This window comes from Pempheris klunzingeri, chromosome 5, assembly GCF_042242105.1.
Source record: "Pempheris klunzingeri isolate RE-2024b chromosome 5, fPemKlu1.hap1, whole genome shotgun sequence".
Lineage (NCBI taxonomy): Eukaryota > Metazoa > Chordata > Actinopteri > Acropomatiformes > Pempheridae > Pempheris > Pempheris klunzingeri.
The window spans coordinates 3092460-3109003 of record NC_092016.1 but is presented as its reverse complement, the minus strand read 5'-3'; the positions used below and the strand labels follow the sequence as shown (position 1 = coordinate 3109003).

Genomic DNA, 16544 nt, shown 5'->3' with positions numbered 1-16544 from the left:
TAACTCTTTGGCATTCAGTGTGGATGGCAAAGTAAGATTTTCATTGTACAGGGAAACTCATTTCTGCACTGTACACTTGACAATAAATGCTTTGAATCTTTGAATCTTTACTAATACTGCATCTCCTTTTTAACTTCTTTTTACTCCTGTGAAGCACTTTGTTATGTGAAAAGTGTTCAGAATAAACTTTTCTGCTCCCACCAGAACAACCACTGCAGGGCCTTTAGTAGTACAGTGTCCCTTGGATGGTGTGCAGTGTGTCACAGGCTATACCGAGTGTGTCCTGCTGGGGGCGGTGTTGAGCCAGTGTCCCTTTGTAAAGAATATAAAGGAGCAGATGAAAAAAAAAAGGCGAAGTTGCCTCCAATTGTCCGAGTCTAACGTCATGGAAAGAGTTACTTTGTAGCAGCGCGCAGGAGTGAAGCGGAGAAGTAAGGCCGAGCCGTGAGGTGCGCTGATGCTCCGCGGAGGGACGGTGGTTGGATGTGGATTCTGTTTTTCTGCTTTTGTTCAACTGCACGGATCGACTGAAGATGCGCAGGAACCTGTTTACGAGGAAAACGCAGCAAGTTTCAGTGTGAGGGAATGCAGGCTCACAATGCGCAGGGATACCATTACTCATCCCTGTGTTGCTCTTCACGCCAGGACACTTTGTCTTGGAAATACTTCCACTAAGGAGCACTTTTAGGCCCCGGAATGAGAATCTAGGGTCCGATAAGTGAACAATGCGAGGTTGGTCCGGGTTCTGAGGATTAAAGCCACCGTCAGAGGAGCTCTTTGGTGAAAGCAGTTTTCTTCTTGAACCTGTTTGTGATGTGAAAGGAGTTTGTTCTGAGGGAGTTCGTGTGTGTGTTATAGAGCCTTAACAGCCTGAAGTTACTGTTGGACTTTGCAGAATAACAGATGATCAGACAATAGAGCAGAAGCCTCAATGGGCTGAAGGAGGCACATTCTCAAGTTGTTTTTGGCGGATAGAAGTCATAGTTTTACGCAACTGCTGCCTTCCCCTGTGTTTACTAAGGGTGAGATCATTAAAGTTACATAGGTCATCCTGTGCTGCTGCACACCTGATCCAACAGCTGCCATGTAAAGTGAGATGTGTTTGAATATTCCAGTGAGCTAGTGTCTGATGTTTCCAGTACAGCATGCGTTAAGACAGTAGCATCATCATAATCTAAGCACTATGTGCATGTAGAATTTGTTGCTTTAGGATCCACTGGAGAATCAAGATGTCAGTGAAAGCCAAAGCGATCTACACGTTTCTGAGTGAAAACAAAGAGGAGATCAGTATCCAGGAGAACGAGGAACTGGTTATCTTTGACGAGAAGTCGGTGGACGGCTGGTTTCAGGGGGAGAACAGCCGGGGGGAGAGGGGTCTCTTCCCAGCATCCTATGTGGAAATTATCCGCACTCGCTCAAACTCCAACGTGACTGACTGCTCCATAAGCCCGGCAGGATCTTTAGGAAACGACTCCTCCTATTTCCCCTCAACCCCAAATACTCCTCTGCACTTACAGCAGAGCTACTATGACGACGACGATGACGACTGGGACGACTGGGACGACAGATCTACGGTGGTGGATGACGACCACTCTAAGAGCCCCGGGGCCAATGGGCATGCCCACCAGAGCCCACTGTCCAACAATCCCAACGTGCACTACCGGTCCAAACCGTACATGGAGAGACAGGACAGCATCTCCAGCTCGAGGAAAGGCAGTATGGTGGGCAGGAACTTGAACAGATTTTCCAGCTTCGTCCGCTCAGGGGTTGAAGCGTTTGTGTTGGGCGATGTACCCATGATGGCAAAGATAGCCGAGTCGTACACCATCGACATGGGCCCCCTGGGCCCCCAGTGGAAGGAGAGCCCACAGCCCTTCTCCTGCTCCATCGAAGACCCTACGAAACAGACAAAGTTCAAGGGCATCAAGACGTATATTTCGTACCGGGTCACGCCGAGCCACACAGGGCGTCCCGTCTACAGGCGCTACAAACACTTTGACTGGCTGTACAACCGCTTACTACACAAGTTCACTGTGATCTCCGTTCCTCACCTGCCTGAGAAGCAGGCCACGGGCCGATTTGAGGAAGACTTCATCGAGAAGCGCAAGAGGCGACTGATTTTGTGGATGAACCACATGACCAGTCACCCAGTCCTCTCCCAGTATGAAGGCTTTGAGCACTTTCTGATGTGCGCTGATGACAAGCAGTGGAAACTGGGCAAGAGACGGGCAGAGAAGGACGAGATGGTGGGTGCCCATTTCATGCTGACCCTGCAGATCCCCAACGAGCACCAAGACCTTCAGGATGTAGAGGAGCGAATCGACTCTTTCAAGGCCTTTGCTAAGAAGATGGACGACAGCGTGATGCAGCTCACACATGTTGCTTCGGAGCTGGTGCGTAAGCACCTGGGTGGCTTCAGGAAGGAGTTCCAGCGGCTGGGAAATGCCTTCCAGTCTATCAGCCAGGCGTTTATGCTGGACCCTCCCCACTGCTCAGAAACCTTCAACAACGCCATCTCCCATACTGGCCGCACCTACGAGAACATTGGAGAGATGTTTGCAGAGCAACCTAAGTATGACCTCTTCCATATGCTGGACAAGCTGTCACTCTACCAAGGCCTGCTCGCCAACTTCCCCGACATCATTCATCTACAGAAAGGTAAAATCATCATCATGAGTAGTTTCAGTGTGTGAGATGTTTCTCTCATGTCTTCTCAGATGCAAATTTCGTTAAAGGGAAATTACAAATGTAACCATAGTTAAAAATGTTAATGATGATTACATCCATAATCAGCACAGATGTCTGGACGTGTCCTCAGCCTCCTCAACAATATTCATTCATGCAGCTTCACCCATATTTGAACTTAACGTCCAAAGACATCTCCCTACCTCAAATGACAACATTTTAACTGCCTCCAGCCATTAGGCCACATACGGTAATGGGTTTTAATGTCGCACCCATCAAAGTTTATCAGAAGCTACGGCTATGTTGAAGGTTTTAGCAGATTATTATTGAATCTGAACACTGTGACGACCACCGATAGCTCCCAGGCTGTCCAGCACAATGCTGGCTCATCTTCCAGTTGAGATAAGATGCAGCTACACTGGGAAAGTGTTGCAGGAGCCTCAGTAATAATTATAATAATACACAAAGTGTCTGCTTATGGGAACAAACTCAGATTTTGTTCCTCAATCTGTGGCATTTATTTTGTAATGGATGAAAGATTAGTTCAGGTTTGGCCTCCAGCAACTTCCCTCATCGCAAACACACACATGCAGTCATTCACCATCTGATCCCGAGAATGAAACGCTGTATTTGTTTACTTTATATGTCAATCTTGGACAAATAGCAAGTCAGAGTGCTCGCCTGCAGCAACTGAGGTCACTTGCTTCACCTCCCTGACCTCCACCCAACCACACGCACACACCCTAATACATACGGGCACATTGTCGAAGTTTAACAAATATTTTCGTAATGACGATGGACTCTGACAACCTGTGCAAACAGGTCTTTGAAGAGAAGGTGGTGGGGTGTTGGAGAAATAAGATCAACCCGTGTACTGAGCATATTGTAAAGTGTGTTTCAAAGTAATTGAAGTGTAACAGTCACATTTTTTATATCTCCAAGGCTCTTAATGTTACAGGCGTAAAACAAAATGTGTCGACAATAGCTGCCATTAGATCCAACTGTTGATCCAACTGTTTACCTTACTAGCGCTGTAACAGAACACATTACATTTAACATTGGGTGTGTCTTTGGTTGCGAAAGTTCATGTTAGATTTGTCAGGTTTGTGGTCAGAGTCAGATGAGACAAATAGGGAAGTGCTTTGTTCTCGTTCAGTATTACAAGCAGCAGGATGATGTGACACCTGAGTAACACAGGTGTCAGGTGGATCAAGAACTGGGTTGTCAGAATAAGTGATATGTTATCTTAATCTTTGCAACCTTCCTCAGTATTTTGCTTAGGTGTGTAGGCACAAAGGGTATTTCAGTACATTTTAAAGAGATGAAACAATACATTCATAGCTCAGGTTTTAGTGAACGTGGAATATAAAGTAGAAATGCTTGAAATTCCTGTTTTTAGAATTTGTTGACAGCCTTGGTGCTCAGCAGTCATTCCTGTGGTTTTTTAATTTGGCTTTCTTCAGAGACAAGCTGTTGACATCTTTATCCCTCTAGAAGTATGTATAGCATTCAGATGTACTGCATAGTGATACCAACGCTTTCACATATCACGCTTCTTCATATCTCTCATGTGTAATTGTTTCAAAAAAGACTCAGGTGACTTTTCAGGAAGCTGCTCAGCTTGTTATCAGTCATCATTCAGCAATCCCCGCTGTGAATGACAGCAGAAATTCCAGCTAATGCTGGAGATTCACTGCTCATATCTGTGGAAAACCACTGCAGTTAATCTCATGTAGTGGCATTAGTGGTGTTTAATCAGTAACTTTACTGACCTAAAATCATGAAGCCTGTCATTGTCCTATATCTGTAATACTCCTCATTTGAATACGCTGAATACTGAAAGCTCAGTTTTCATAGCAGGTTTTTCCCCTGCGGCCCGTGTGAGAGTTTGGTCCAAGATAGTCAGAGTGCTTTCATATCAGCATTCTGTATCAGCTCTCAAACAAATAACCACATCAGTAGATCCGAGCGAGTTCAGGTCTGGAAGGAAAGTGTTGCTACCAGTGAGGAATAATGCTGTTGGGAAGTGTTATTATCTCCTTCGAGCAGCTGGCGCTCATTATCACAGAGGCTGTTCGTGATTCGTGAACTGAGCTAGTTACATTTAGCCACTCCACCCAGGAATAAATGAGAAAAACAAGGCCATGTGAATGATATTAAAAGGTCAGTCCACCCAAATCGCACAAAAACGAATATTTTAATTCAACCCTGGTGGTTTCGGGCCTTGAAGATAGTTTCACATGCCAAAGTTTTCAGAAATCTGGCTCTGAAATTAAGTTTACATGCTTGGAGCACCACAGAGGAAATTCCACTCATCCCCATTATATTGTCATGACAAAGGTGGATATCTGAAAACCTGGGCACATTGAGCTGGAAATATCTGCCTAGCTGTGTGCTATGAGGGGCAAAAAGAAACATGTCTCTCTGTAATTTTGTTGAACTGACCCTTTAAACCCTTTTTGATAGAAGGAATAACACGTTGTTTCTCTGACAACTGTAAAGATCAGCACACACACTTAAGCGACATATCGATATTTAAGTGATGTCAAAAGTTACACTTGGAGCGAATGTTATCAAAAATAGCAGGAAAGGAAAAAAGGGGAAGTATAAGCAGACATTATTTATTATTTTGTGCTCAAACGATGATGAAATAGTCTGTGTCTAATGAGCTTTGAGCCAAAATGATGTGAAAAAATGTTGCCATTGTTATTTTGGTACTGAAAGTTGACAAAAACTACCTGGAGGTCTTGTTTACCCCTTCTTTGGCCAAATAGTTTCTGATTTAAATCATAATTTGCTTAGTTTAGACTCATTCAGGCTGGCAAATCACTTGTACAGCTGGTTCTGTTTAGACAGTATTCAACATTTTGAGTCTTGGCTTCTTTTGTTTGTTGAAAACAAAAATATATAAATATATAAAAGAATATTTTTCATATATATATACTGAAATTAGTGTTAGCTATTGTATTGGCAACAGCAAAAAAACTGAGAAAGGCCCCAACCTGAGCCAAGAGACAACAAATACACGAGGAGGCTGAGCAGCAGTGTCTTCCCAGATAACTCCCCTTTATGTGACTTGTGTTCTGCTGAACCAGATACAGCTGTGGCAACACTCAGAACACACAGATCTGAGGTCAACCTTTTCCGGTGCCCTCCTCCTCCTCCTCCTCCTCCTCCTCCTCCTCCTCCTCTTCATCTGCACATTGCGTCTTTCCTGTCCGACTTTCTCCTTCACTGAGCTTATTGGAGGATTTTTTTTTTAATTCCACTGTGAGCATGTAAACTGCAGGAATGTTAACTGTCTTTGAGATGTGGTGTTGGGCAGCGACTGCATGTGGGCTTCATAAAATGGATCTAGGGAGGAGAAGGATTGGAATGATGTCAGGGTGTGCTCCATAAATGTCTTTCTCCCTTTTTGTCTGTCCTGTTTTTGGGTGTCACTCCTCTCTCGGGCTGAATTGTCTGTCTGGGCAGCTGCCCTGGTTTCAGTAATGGAGAAAGTAAATGTCGTCTGGTCCAGCAGCTCGGACTCCTGACTGCCATCCTCTGAACCCCTTCCAAAACTAATCCCGCACTTAGACATTCATCGCATTTGAATACAATTGAAGACGGTGATCCGAAGGGTTGCATTGCTATAGAATAAAGGTGTTTGTGTGGGAGGCAGATGTGAGCGCTGCCAGCTACAACCACGCTGCCCGTTACAATTACTTCTTTGTTGGTAATCCTGGTCTTTTAAATGCATCGTGCTGTCTGCTGTTGAATTAGAATTACTGTCTGTTTTCATAAAGTAAGCAAAGCAATGTGGGCCTGGTGTCAGTCTGATCTTGTGTATTATGTAAAAGGTATTTGTGAGAGTCATCAACAGGTATCATGTTCAGTAGATTTAGTACCTGGCAACAGCTGATGGGAGAGAACAGAGCAGAGCAGAGCTCGTGCACAAAAGGGTGCACAATAGAGTGAAACCAACCCGCCCCGCCGTGTGGGTATCAGTCCAATCTGATCTGATCACGTGTTGTGCAAGATGAAATCTGAGGTTGTACAAGAGGTCTGGACCTGCATCACCTGCGTCCTCAGAATGACACGCTGTGGAAAGACAGACGGCAATTTCTGCTAAATTCTTGTGGACAAACCGAAACAACGATGAACTGAAAGAAAGAATCTACATTAAATTGAACTGCAAGTTTTGGGTTAGCTAGGAAAGGCCACACACAAGTAATTGCTGTATAAAAGTCTGCAGTACAAGATTATAAATGACCAAAGAAGAAGAAACCGAAGAAGAATTCGTGACAAATGTCCTGTGGTAATCTTTAGTGCATTTTTCAAAATAAAACACACCAGATTTTAGCTGTTCCCCAACTATCTTGACTAATTTCTTTGGCGTCTAGGTTGTTCTAAAGTATAGTGTTTGTCTCCCTCCCTTCAACTATTGCTGATAGTGGGATAAAACCCTCTGTGATCCACACCACAGCAGAGCATTATTCAGTCGAAGAATGAGCTCGCTCCCCTGGGACGGCTCTCGTGTGCTAGCCAGACTTTTAATCTGGACAAGAGGTTAGTTGTCCTCCATATGGCAACACATTACAAAACCACATGCAGGCTCTATCAGTTTAAAGGAAAAGATGTTTTACTGCCAGTTCTGAGGTTATATACAGTATATATATATATATACTGTATATAACCTCATTATTAGGATTGCGCCTGCATGCACTCACGAACGTGTTTTTTCCAGAGCAGTTCTCAAAATGTTGTCATTTTTCTATGTGCTACGTGCTGAAGAGCGTATAGTGTGTTTTTATTGTCGGGCAAACATGGTAGAGATTAACATTCCCCTGCCAGCAGGTAGACAAGCCTCGATCTGTGAACCCAGGCTTGGGTTCCAGCAGGATGCAGTTAGGGCACCTTTGTATGTTATTTTGTTGGCTATAGTCGCCTTTGCTTGACTGTGGTGACTATGGAGAGCAAATGTTTTCTCTCCCCTGCTTGCTTACTCATAAATTTTGACAAAGGCGAAGCCCCAGTCTTCACACACACACACACACACACATGCATTCCTGCCTGTGTTGGCCCAGTGCACTGTTGTTTCACACCGGAGGAGATTACAGATGTCTCCAAGAACTCCGTCCTCGCTATCGCAGCCTCACTCTTCTTCTCAGAGAACGTCAGAGCTAAGTGACATTAGGCTGAAAAAGGCACGAGGCAAGAAGAGTTAGCTTATATTGGAAAGACGAGTGCCATGACTGATCCATGACATCTTCTTTCTTCTTCATACAGAAGATCTGGAATTGGACAAAACATTAGAGGCACCTTTTTTATCTTTCAGTGGACAATGAAGCAATCCAGCCCCCACTGTGACCCCAGTTACAACAGAGATGAACAAATCTCTAATATTTTAGTTATAAGAAATGCGCCTCGCAAAGATTCTGTAACTCTGAGTGTCCATGATAACCTACTGGCTTGGCTGACTTCTCAGTTTTAAACTTGGCACATCGGTCTGTGGTTATTAAGCTCCATGTTCAGACAGATGATAGCTTTGGGTGAAAAAGTGCAGCATCCTCATTCATTTCATTCTTGTCAAGCTGAACCTTGCTCAACTTTTGCCTCAGTGCACTGCATTAGCTAAGGAAGGACTGGGGGTAGTTTAGTGTCCTGCAGCTCATTTTTGGGTTTTATAATCTGCAACTTAACTGTTTTGTTCATTATTCCTGTTTCCAGGTGAGGCAGGCAGCTGTTTTCAGTAAAAAAAAAACACGACCTTCCAAGCACCAAATGGTGAAGAGACAAAATTAGCAGATAATATATTTATGTTCCTCATGAAGTTGGTGGAGACCACAGCAGAGATAAAACAAGACTTGTAATGCATGCTACCGTTTCTTTGTGTCTGCTGCATGTTTGAATGCAGCCGTTTTAAAGATGTCTGCTTTAACGGCACTATCAGGTGATCAGGTATCAGGCAATATCAGATGTTTCCAGCTCGTTTCACTGCACCCCAGGGGCCACAAAATGAATGAATGCTGCCTAAACGCAGTGCCATCGCTCTAATGCTTATTAAGGATGACATGGCTGCTAAGAGGTGAGCACCGTCGCCCCTCAGCTGGGCCTGACCTGATCTCCATCTGTCTGCATGGGCTTCTTCCCAGTGTAATGCAGGCCTGTAGATGTGAGTGTGTGTGTGTGTGTGTGTGTGTCTCTCTCTGTGGTAGCCTAGCATCCTGTGCAGGGTGCACCCAGCCTCCTGTGATTTAGGAGGTTGCCTCTCCAAGTGCGTGCATTGTCATGAATCAATGGAAAATATGAGCCGTTGCCGTTTGTATCAGTTAATGTTTTGATCAATCTCTGTTTTTGGCGTCACGTTGCACCAGTTAGCTCACACACTAGTTGTTTTTCTGGCTCCATCCATTGAGCTCCAGTTCAGCTAAAGTGCTGCTAAAGTAACTAAAACATCATCTTCTTTGTGTTAAGCTGACGGGCAGCATTTGCTCTCCTAATCTTTTCGCTCCCCTGACAGGAATGAAGCTTCAACTGTCAGATCCTGGGCATCTGCCAATATGGCTGTAGTCACGGTAACGCCGGCACAATGCTCGTGGTTGGCATGGAGACGCCATCCCTCAGAGGAGAGCATTGTTAGCTGTGCATTCTCTGGTCTCTTCTTGTGTCGTGGGTTAGGGTTTGTATTACTAAGCAGTCATAAAAGTTAGGACACTGGAAAATCCTTTCTCATTTGACCAAGATGTGTCAGTCGAGAATTTATTGCGCCTGGAGTTTTTTTAATTTTGCGCTGCCTCTCTCGAGCCGCTGCACCACGTGTCAGTAGACAAAAGCTACAAGGAAAAATACATCTGTTCCATAACAAAAGAGCTAAAGCTGTTATAAATTAATTTAATGTCACCATAACAAACAGAACAGAGAGCCGTAAGATCCAGAGGGATTTCAGGACATCACAACTGTTGTCTCACAAAGCTTGAAGTAATAATAAAGGAATTATGATGCAGTTAGTGTTGAAACTCGTCATTTATTTCACTTAATGTGCGATATCTGAATGTCGTGCGGCTGGCTGGCTTTGAAAAGCCTGAGACTTCACAATCAAGCAGGTCATTTTGTTCCCAATAGTGGCTGGAATTTCCAAATATTTGCCTGCATCTCCCGTCCAACTTTTGAGTACACTGTGACAGCAGCTGTTTATTTTTTCAGACAGATTTAGGAAACCTGAGCTGAAAAGGGATGAATTAAATCCCATCACAGGGGAAGTAGTGAGAGCAACACAAGGCTATTAGCAGTGGTGATGAACTATATCTCTATTCAGGATAAGTGCTGAGCTGAGCTCTTAATAACCAAATACATCTTGATAGGAAGACGTCTGGCTGTTATAACACCAAGTATGTGACAGTTTTAGATCCGACGCTCTCTGCACACTCTGAAAAAAGAACATCTGTGGAACATCTTTTTGCATGGCTCCAAGTAAAAGCTTTAATCTTAGCTTTGGAGCCTTACGTTTACTTTCAGAAACTTTACGTTTTGTTTATGCGAGTGCAACAGTTGCAGTCACGGTGAAAAAAAGAAGTAGTGAGGTTGTGCACAAAGTAATATGGAGCGTGCAGACGATGTCGCTCGCTCCCAGATGAAACATTTCTGGTAACTAATTCCCCGTGCAGATGAGAGAGGGTGGTTCTGTTTTGAACATTCCTCATCCCTTAAGTCAGAAAAAAATCAAAGAATTGGAAATATTTGTATCCAGTTGCCACTCTCCAGAGTAGAAATTGGCCGTCGGAGATTAACGGACGAAGGATATTTGAGATGGCGCAAATCGGCTGAGATCATTTCAGCTCAGGGCAGAAACTTTTGTCTGTGTATCTGATTGGCTGCTGTAAACACGATTACTGTTAGCTTACTCAGCAGTGGTTTTTTCCTCATGTTTGTGTATCCTCCAGGCTTTTTAGACCCACTTCAAACCCTGGCAGATACTGCAGAGTCCTTTTGACCCTGTCATTCTCCTCTTGAAGCTTTTGTTTTCTCTCAGTTCTCAGCTCTTCTGCAGATGCTGTTCCCTTCCTGTCCTTCATCATCCTTCCTTTTCTCTTTTCCCTTCCTGTCCTCCATCTAGATAAAATATTGTCATTATCGACCGTTCATTTCAGTGGAATCACTGCAGCTGGTGATTGCACTCATATCACCAATATTATCTATAATAACAGTGATGGCTCACCAAGTAACCCTTCCACTTCTCTCTAGCACATCAATCACATTTAGAGAGAACAAATATCTCATCAGTTCACTGGTGGTGCTTGACACAGACGTCAACCCCTCACACACACACACACACACACACACACACACACACACACACACACACACACACACACACACACACACACACACTCACACACACACTCAGAGCCCTTTAACTAATGGTCAGTGTTTTGTGGTGACAAGCCTCATTTGTCCTCAGCTGAGAAATGTTTCTATTTACTTGGCTGTCCACCGTGAATAACACCCGCTAATCTTACTCAAGTTTGAAGTCTTTGAAGTAAATTCACAGTGATGAGCCTTTCTGATTATACAAATAGAAACTTCAGTACTACACCAGGTTTCCTCCTCAGTATTTGGATATGAAGGGCTTTAGACTCTGAACTTAACTGAACTGTAACCTAGTATTATAGTGCGTGTGAATAATGGCAGTTTTAGTCACCAAACCTTTGTCCATTATCTTGGATTTGAAAACAGCATGCTGTTACCTGCCAAGTATTTTTCCCTTTTACGTTGCAAGGGAGAAATGAAGCCCAGTTCCAAGTCTCAAAGGAAAAATGGGGGTGTTGTGTGTTTAGTGGTTTGCATTGCAGCAGTGAAGTCATCACATACTGGTGGCCGTGCTTTAAACTACTAGCCCCGAGCTGTTTCACTCTGCACACACACACACACACACACACAGAAAACTATAAGCGATGTTTTTTGTAATTGTAAATGTATTCCTAAGACGACCGTCACAGTAGAATCTCTTGCCAAAAAGTCACTGTCCCATAGCCTACTAGTTATGTTGATGGTTTACGTGCTCATTACGGGGGTCAGATGTCTTACAAACTAAAGAGGCTCTGCTCCAGGTTAACGATGCCTTCCTTTTATGATTACAGAGAAAGAATGATTAAATCAGCTGTGACTGGAAACTGTGGTCACAGATGAGAATGAGTTGAAATGAAACACACTTGTCTTTAAACTGCTGCATGCTGACAGTTGGATCCTAAAATAATCTGCAGTCCTCGGGGGAAAAATAATGATGGCTGTGCTCAAAAAGAGCTCAGTCACAGGGAGCTGGGAAATGTCCTCAGCACTAACCCATAAATACAAACACACAAGCACCCGGTGCTGTAAACAAATATCCTACGGACGGACGTCCATCTCTCAGATTTCATGTTTGTGTTAAACGGACACAAGGTGGATGGAGACGAGGAGAAGAAGCGCTGCACTTCCTGAAGTCGTCACGCGGTGACCCCGGGCCCAGGGAGGACTGTGGGAAGGGGGAATGTAGCAGATGCTGATTAGCAGAGTTCAGTCGCCCCGAGGGTTGAGGTTGTAGTTAATCTCGACTGTCCTCATTCCTTTTCTCTCCGTCTCATTCTCACACAAACTGTACGACTTATTAAACCGGGCAGGGTGACGAGAGACGTCATTCACTTAGAAACTAAAGTTGGGATTGTTGCAACAGTGAACTGATCGTGCTGGAGGCTGTTCAATCCATATTAAAATACTCGTTATACAACAGAACGGCGGTTGGGTTGCAAAATGAAAAATGTATTTCTATACATACATGTATGCAGCCATGAGATAAACACTGTCACTACTGTGAGCCACAGTGAAGCTACAGGAAGCTCATCGTGATGCCGTAATGGGCGAGTGTTGATTTTGGCAAAATTATTTAAATGTATTATTTGTGGTTAACTCATTCATGCATTTTTATGGCACTTAATTATATCATTGGGAACTATTTTAATATACTGCTGGAGAAAATAATGATATGACGATAAATAATCCATCGTACTTTCATACTTTGGCAGGTATAGTCATGGCATGATGAAGTGCTTTCTGTGTGGTGTGAAAAGGTCTCTTTAACTTGGTGAACCCTGTGGAAACCCTGCTAGAAAGCCATATTTGTGTGTTTGGCTCCCCTGCAGATTACTAATATCTACCAAGCACAGACCCGTGACGCTGTCACATGTGAAATACTTTCATTCTCTCTTTGGCCACAGCCATAAAACCTGCACTAGCCAGTCTGGTTGGACAAGATAAACAAATCTGGTGACTTTCCAGACCACTGGCCATGTATCATGGAGCATTTGTTAGCTGGGGAGAAAGAGGCAGTACGTCTATAGTGAGAGGGAGGGAGTGTTTCTTTTAGAGCAGTGGGACACAGCTTTGCTTTCTGTAACTTGTATTTTGCTGCTTTAACTGTGCAGTTTTGCATCAGTGTAGAGGTTTAGCTGAGAGTGGGAGCACATTAAAGCTTTTTTTGTGATGATATTTTGCATTAGCTGATCCAAAAATGTTGACTTAACCCCCCCATTATTCCCTGCTCCTTACACATACACACAGCCACCAGCGCTTTTCCTTTATGTCCCACAGACATGCTATCTGGTGATGCACATTCTCCTCTCATGTGGAAAACAGAATACATGAATGTAGGTCAGCGCCACAGACTCTAGTCCGCACGCCTCCTCGCTGGAACAGATTGGAAGTGCTGTTCATGCTTTCCCAGACTTCTGCCAGGAATTCCGTACAAAATCGAGGGCGGCCTGAACTCGCAGATACAGATAATGGATAAAACCTGTACACTGCAGCGGATATATTTAAGACAGAACAACTGGCGTGTCCTAACTGGTCCTGCTAGCTAGCCTTCATACATGATGTGTGACTAAGATCAGCTTGTGTGGGATACGGACAGACTCACTAATCTGATGTGAAATGCAGCGTGGCCACATGCCACCAGGCTGCCGTGTTATTCACTTGGAAAGTGACGTCATGGCTGTCTGAGTGAATGCGGTCACAACTTGTCCTCGTCGCGCTGAAACTAGACGCTTGGTATGCAGTGAAACAAAAAGTAACTGTGCAGCGTGTTCCTCGCTTTACCTATAAAGTGCACAGCTCTGCGGCGGTTAATTCCTGGGGGGAGAGTTACGATGTTGGTCTTTACTGCTGAGCGTCATGGAGGAGATATTGGCATAACATTACTGTAGCAGTGTAGCAGTGTAACAGACCCACCCAAAGAGCAATACAAACCTGAGATGGTCGTCTTTAGACTATTTTACGATCAGCTTTTCTTTCAGGGTTTTCATTTTCATCCTTTTATCAGAAGCACATTTTACAGCCTTTCAGTGACTCTATACATCTGTTTGTCGTCGTTAACATTTTATTAGAACATACTCTAAGAGATTTCACATTGTCTGACAATACGTCAACCAAATACACCCCCCCCCTCCCAAAAAAAAAAAGAAAAGACAAACTTCTTATCTACCTCTCGTGGTTTATCTCTCCATTCATGTAGTCTCAGTTGTGTTCGCCTGGTGGATCTGTCTCTATAAGGTGTCTGCCTTTGCCTCAATACAACGGAGGTGACTGGAAAGTTGTTTGTTGTTCCCAAAGTTTAAAGAATTGAACAGCAATCAGCAGCAAGAATCCCTGTGTCCCTGTTGCTCTGGATAATTCAAACTCAGACCCATTGGCGTTGGCTCATATTGATGAATCTGAGTTTGAAAAAATGACTAATTGTATAATTTTTCTTTTGATAAAGAACATGAAAACAGATTAAATCTAGTCCACAGACCCAAATACCATACAAGGGTTAATGTAGAAAGTAGTGCCCCATGAAAACATCTGTTCTGTGGAGCAGCCAGTAATGTTTTTTATGTAAAAACGTGTTGCTGTTAAATTTTGAAATTTTGAACTTTTTCAGTGCTCGGAGAGGCACAAACAAACAAACAAACGTCACAAACAGCTGGAGTGGAGGCAGAACTATTTAGAGAAGAAAACCCCAAACTATCTACAAGGCTAGATACCACTAAAATATGTTTGTGTTCTATTTGGATAGATGCATCATGTGCATTAACACTGTTTTTGACCTTGATCTTAACCAGCCTGCTGATAGTAACGTGTGTTTTCATCTCAACCCAGGTGCCTTTGCCAAAGTGAAGGAGAGCCAGCGGATGAGTGACGAAGGGAAGATGGACCAGGACGAGGCCGACGGCATTAGGAAACGCTGCCGGACGGTTGGGTTTGCCCTCCAGGCAGAGATGAGCCACTTCCATCAGCAGCGGGAGGTGGACTTCAAAGACATGATGCAGGCCTACCTCAAGGAGCAGATAGCCTTTTACCAGCGTGTTGTCCAGCAACTGGAGCGCACCCTGCGCATGTACGACTGTCTGTAAAGACCCTGAACTGCTGCCCGCTCCAAGATGCCAAAAACACAGAGAAGAGAAGAGGAAGAAGAGGAAGAGGCAGTCTTGACTCTTTTATCGAGGCATTTTGTGTCGGCCATGCTCGGTTCAGTTTGAAAAGACTTGCCCATAAATGAAGCAGTAGTTACTGGAAAGACTTACAAAGCCAGTTAGTCCTTCACTTTGATGGATTCAAAGTCACATGTTTTATTTTGTTTTTTATTAAAGACCTACTGTACCTTTTATTTCTGAAATACACATCACATAGGCAGTGTCACAGCATATTGTTTATTTGACATAATTTAAGGCGATTGTAACATTTAAATAAGAATATAGGTTTGAAAGTCATAGCGAATCTATAGTTGATTGTTCTGTAGTGTAACACGCGCCATGAAACGGGTCCTGTTTTGAAATTGTCCCCTTCTCTCCAACATCGTGACTAAATCCACCAACATGTGCATTTTTTTTTTAGAGAAAACAACTAATATTCTGGTTCATTCACCAACATCTGCCCAGATGTTTTTGTGCAGCATTTTAGAATAATTGAAATCACTGCAAACTGCACACTAAAGTGGAATTTCACCATCGTCTCGTCGAGTGCTCATCTAGCTCAGGCTGCTTTGAAATGCACGTGGGTTTCTCTGGTATCTGACAGCACGAGTCACGGATGTCTGTCTTCACTTTGCACCACGTGGAAGACTCACTGATAACCACGTGATTCAGTTCAGTGATGTCATTTTCTTACTGTTTTCTCATGCAGCAAGTGCCTCTCGGGATCCGAGGCATTGTGGTGGAGTATTTTTAAATGGACCATTTGTCTGTAACATGGCTTGTGTTTTATAGGAATGATTTGCATTTAGAAGCAAGTTTGCACATGTTTTTACATACTAGTGGGTCATAGCGTGCGGGGGTGTGTGTTTGTGTGCGGCTGAGAGAGTGAAATGAGTCAACTGCTGTTCTGATCAGTTCCCTTTTCTACAGAGCAAAACAAGAAATGATACCTTTTTATATAGCAGCATTTGTTTTTTTTATAGCCAAATATTCTGAGAAGTAGTCAGACAGTTGAAGTGGATTAACTGGCTGCGTGAGGCAGAACATCAACTTTGGCATTTTTAATATTTGTATTAAATCACACAGTCAATTTGAGCAAGTTCTTCTTATTACCAGAGTTTTGTGTTTGATGCAGTCTGGCTCTAAAAACAGACGGTTTGATGTTCATATCAAGTATTTTAAACATCTATTTGTAATTTACAAATAAAACCACAATATATCATTCATATTATCTCTATACTGCACCCATAAATACTTAAAGACATAGTTTGAAGTTTTGGGAAAGGCACTTATTTGCTCTCTCGCTATGAGTGAGATGACAGGATTGATTCCAAGCTCATATCTATCTGTTAAATATGAAGCTACAGCCCGCAGACGGTTAGCTTAGCTTAG

At 43.5% G+C, this 16544-nt stretch overlaps 1 protein-coding gene across 1 annotated transcript; it reads left to right on the top strand.

Annotated features, from left to right (window-relative positions):
- The first annotated feature begins 886 nt into the window (after positions 1–886).
- Positions 887–15157, top strand: snx33 (sorting nexin 33). Its single transcript, XM_070830855.1, has 2 exons — positions 887–2658; positions 14839–15157. Exons 1-2 carry the CDS (start codon positions 1230–1232, stop codon positions 15090–15092), a joined length of 1683 nt encoding a protein of 560 aa, XP_070686956.1. The 5' UTR covers positions 887–1229; the 3' UTR covers positions 15093–15157.
- Positions 15158–16544: the final 1387 nt, after the last annotated feature.

What these genes read in the sequence shown, in the direction of transcription:
- snx33 (XM_070830855.1), top strand. Translation starts at nt 1,230, where the DNA reads ATGTCAGTGAAAGCCAAAGCGATCTACACGTTTCTGAGTGAAAACAAA. An exon ending in CATCATTCATCTACAGAAAG is followed by an intron (nt 2,659 to 14,838) that starts GTAAAATCATCA and finishes ATCTCAACCCAG; the next exon opens with GTGCCTTTGCCAAAGTGAAG.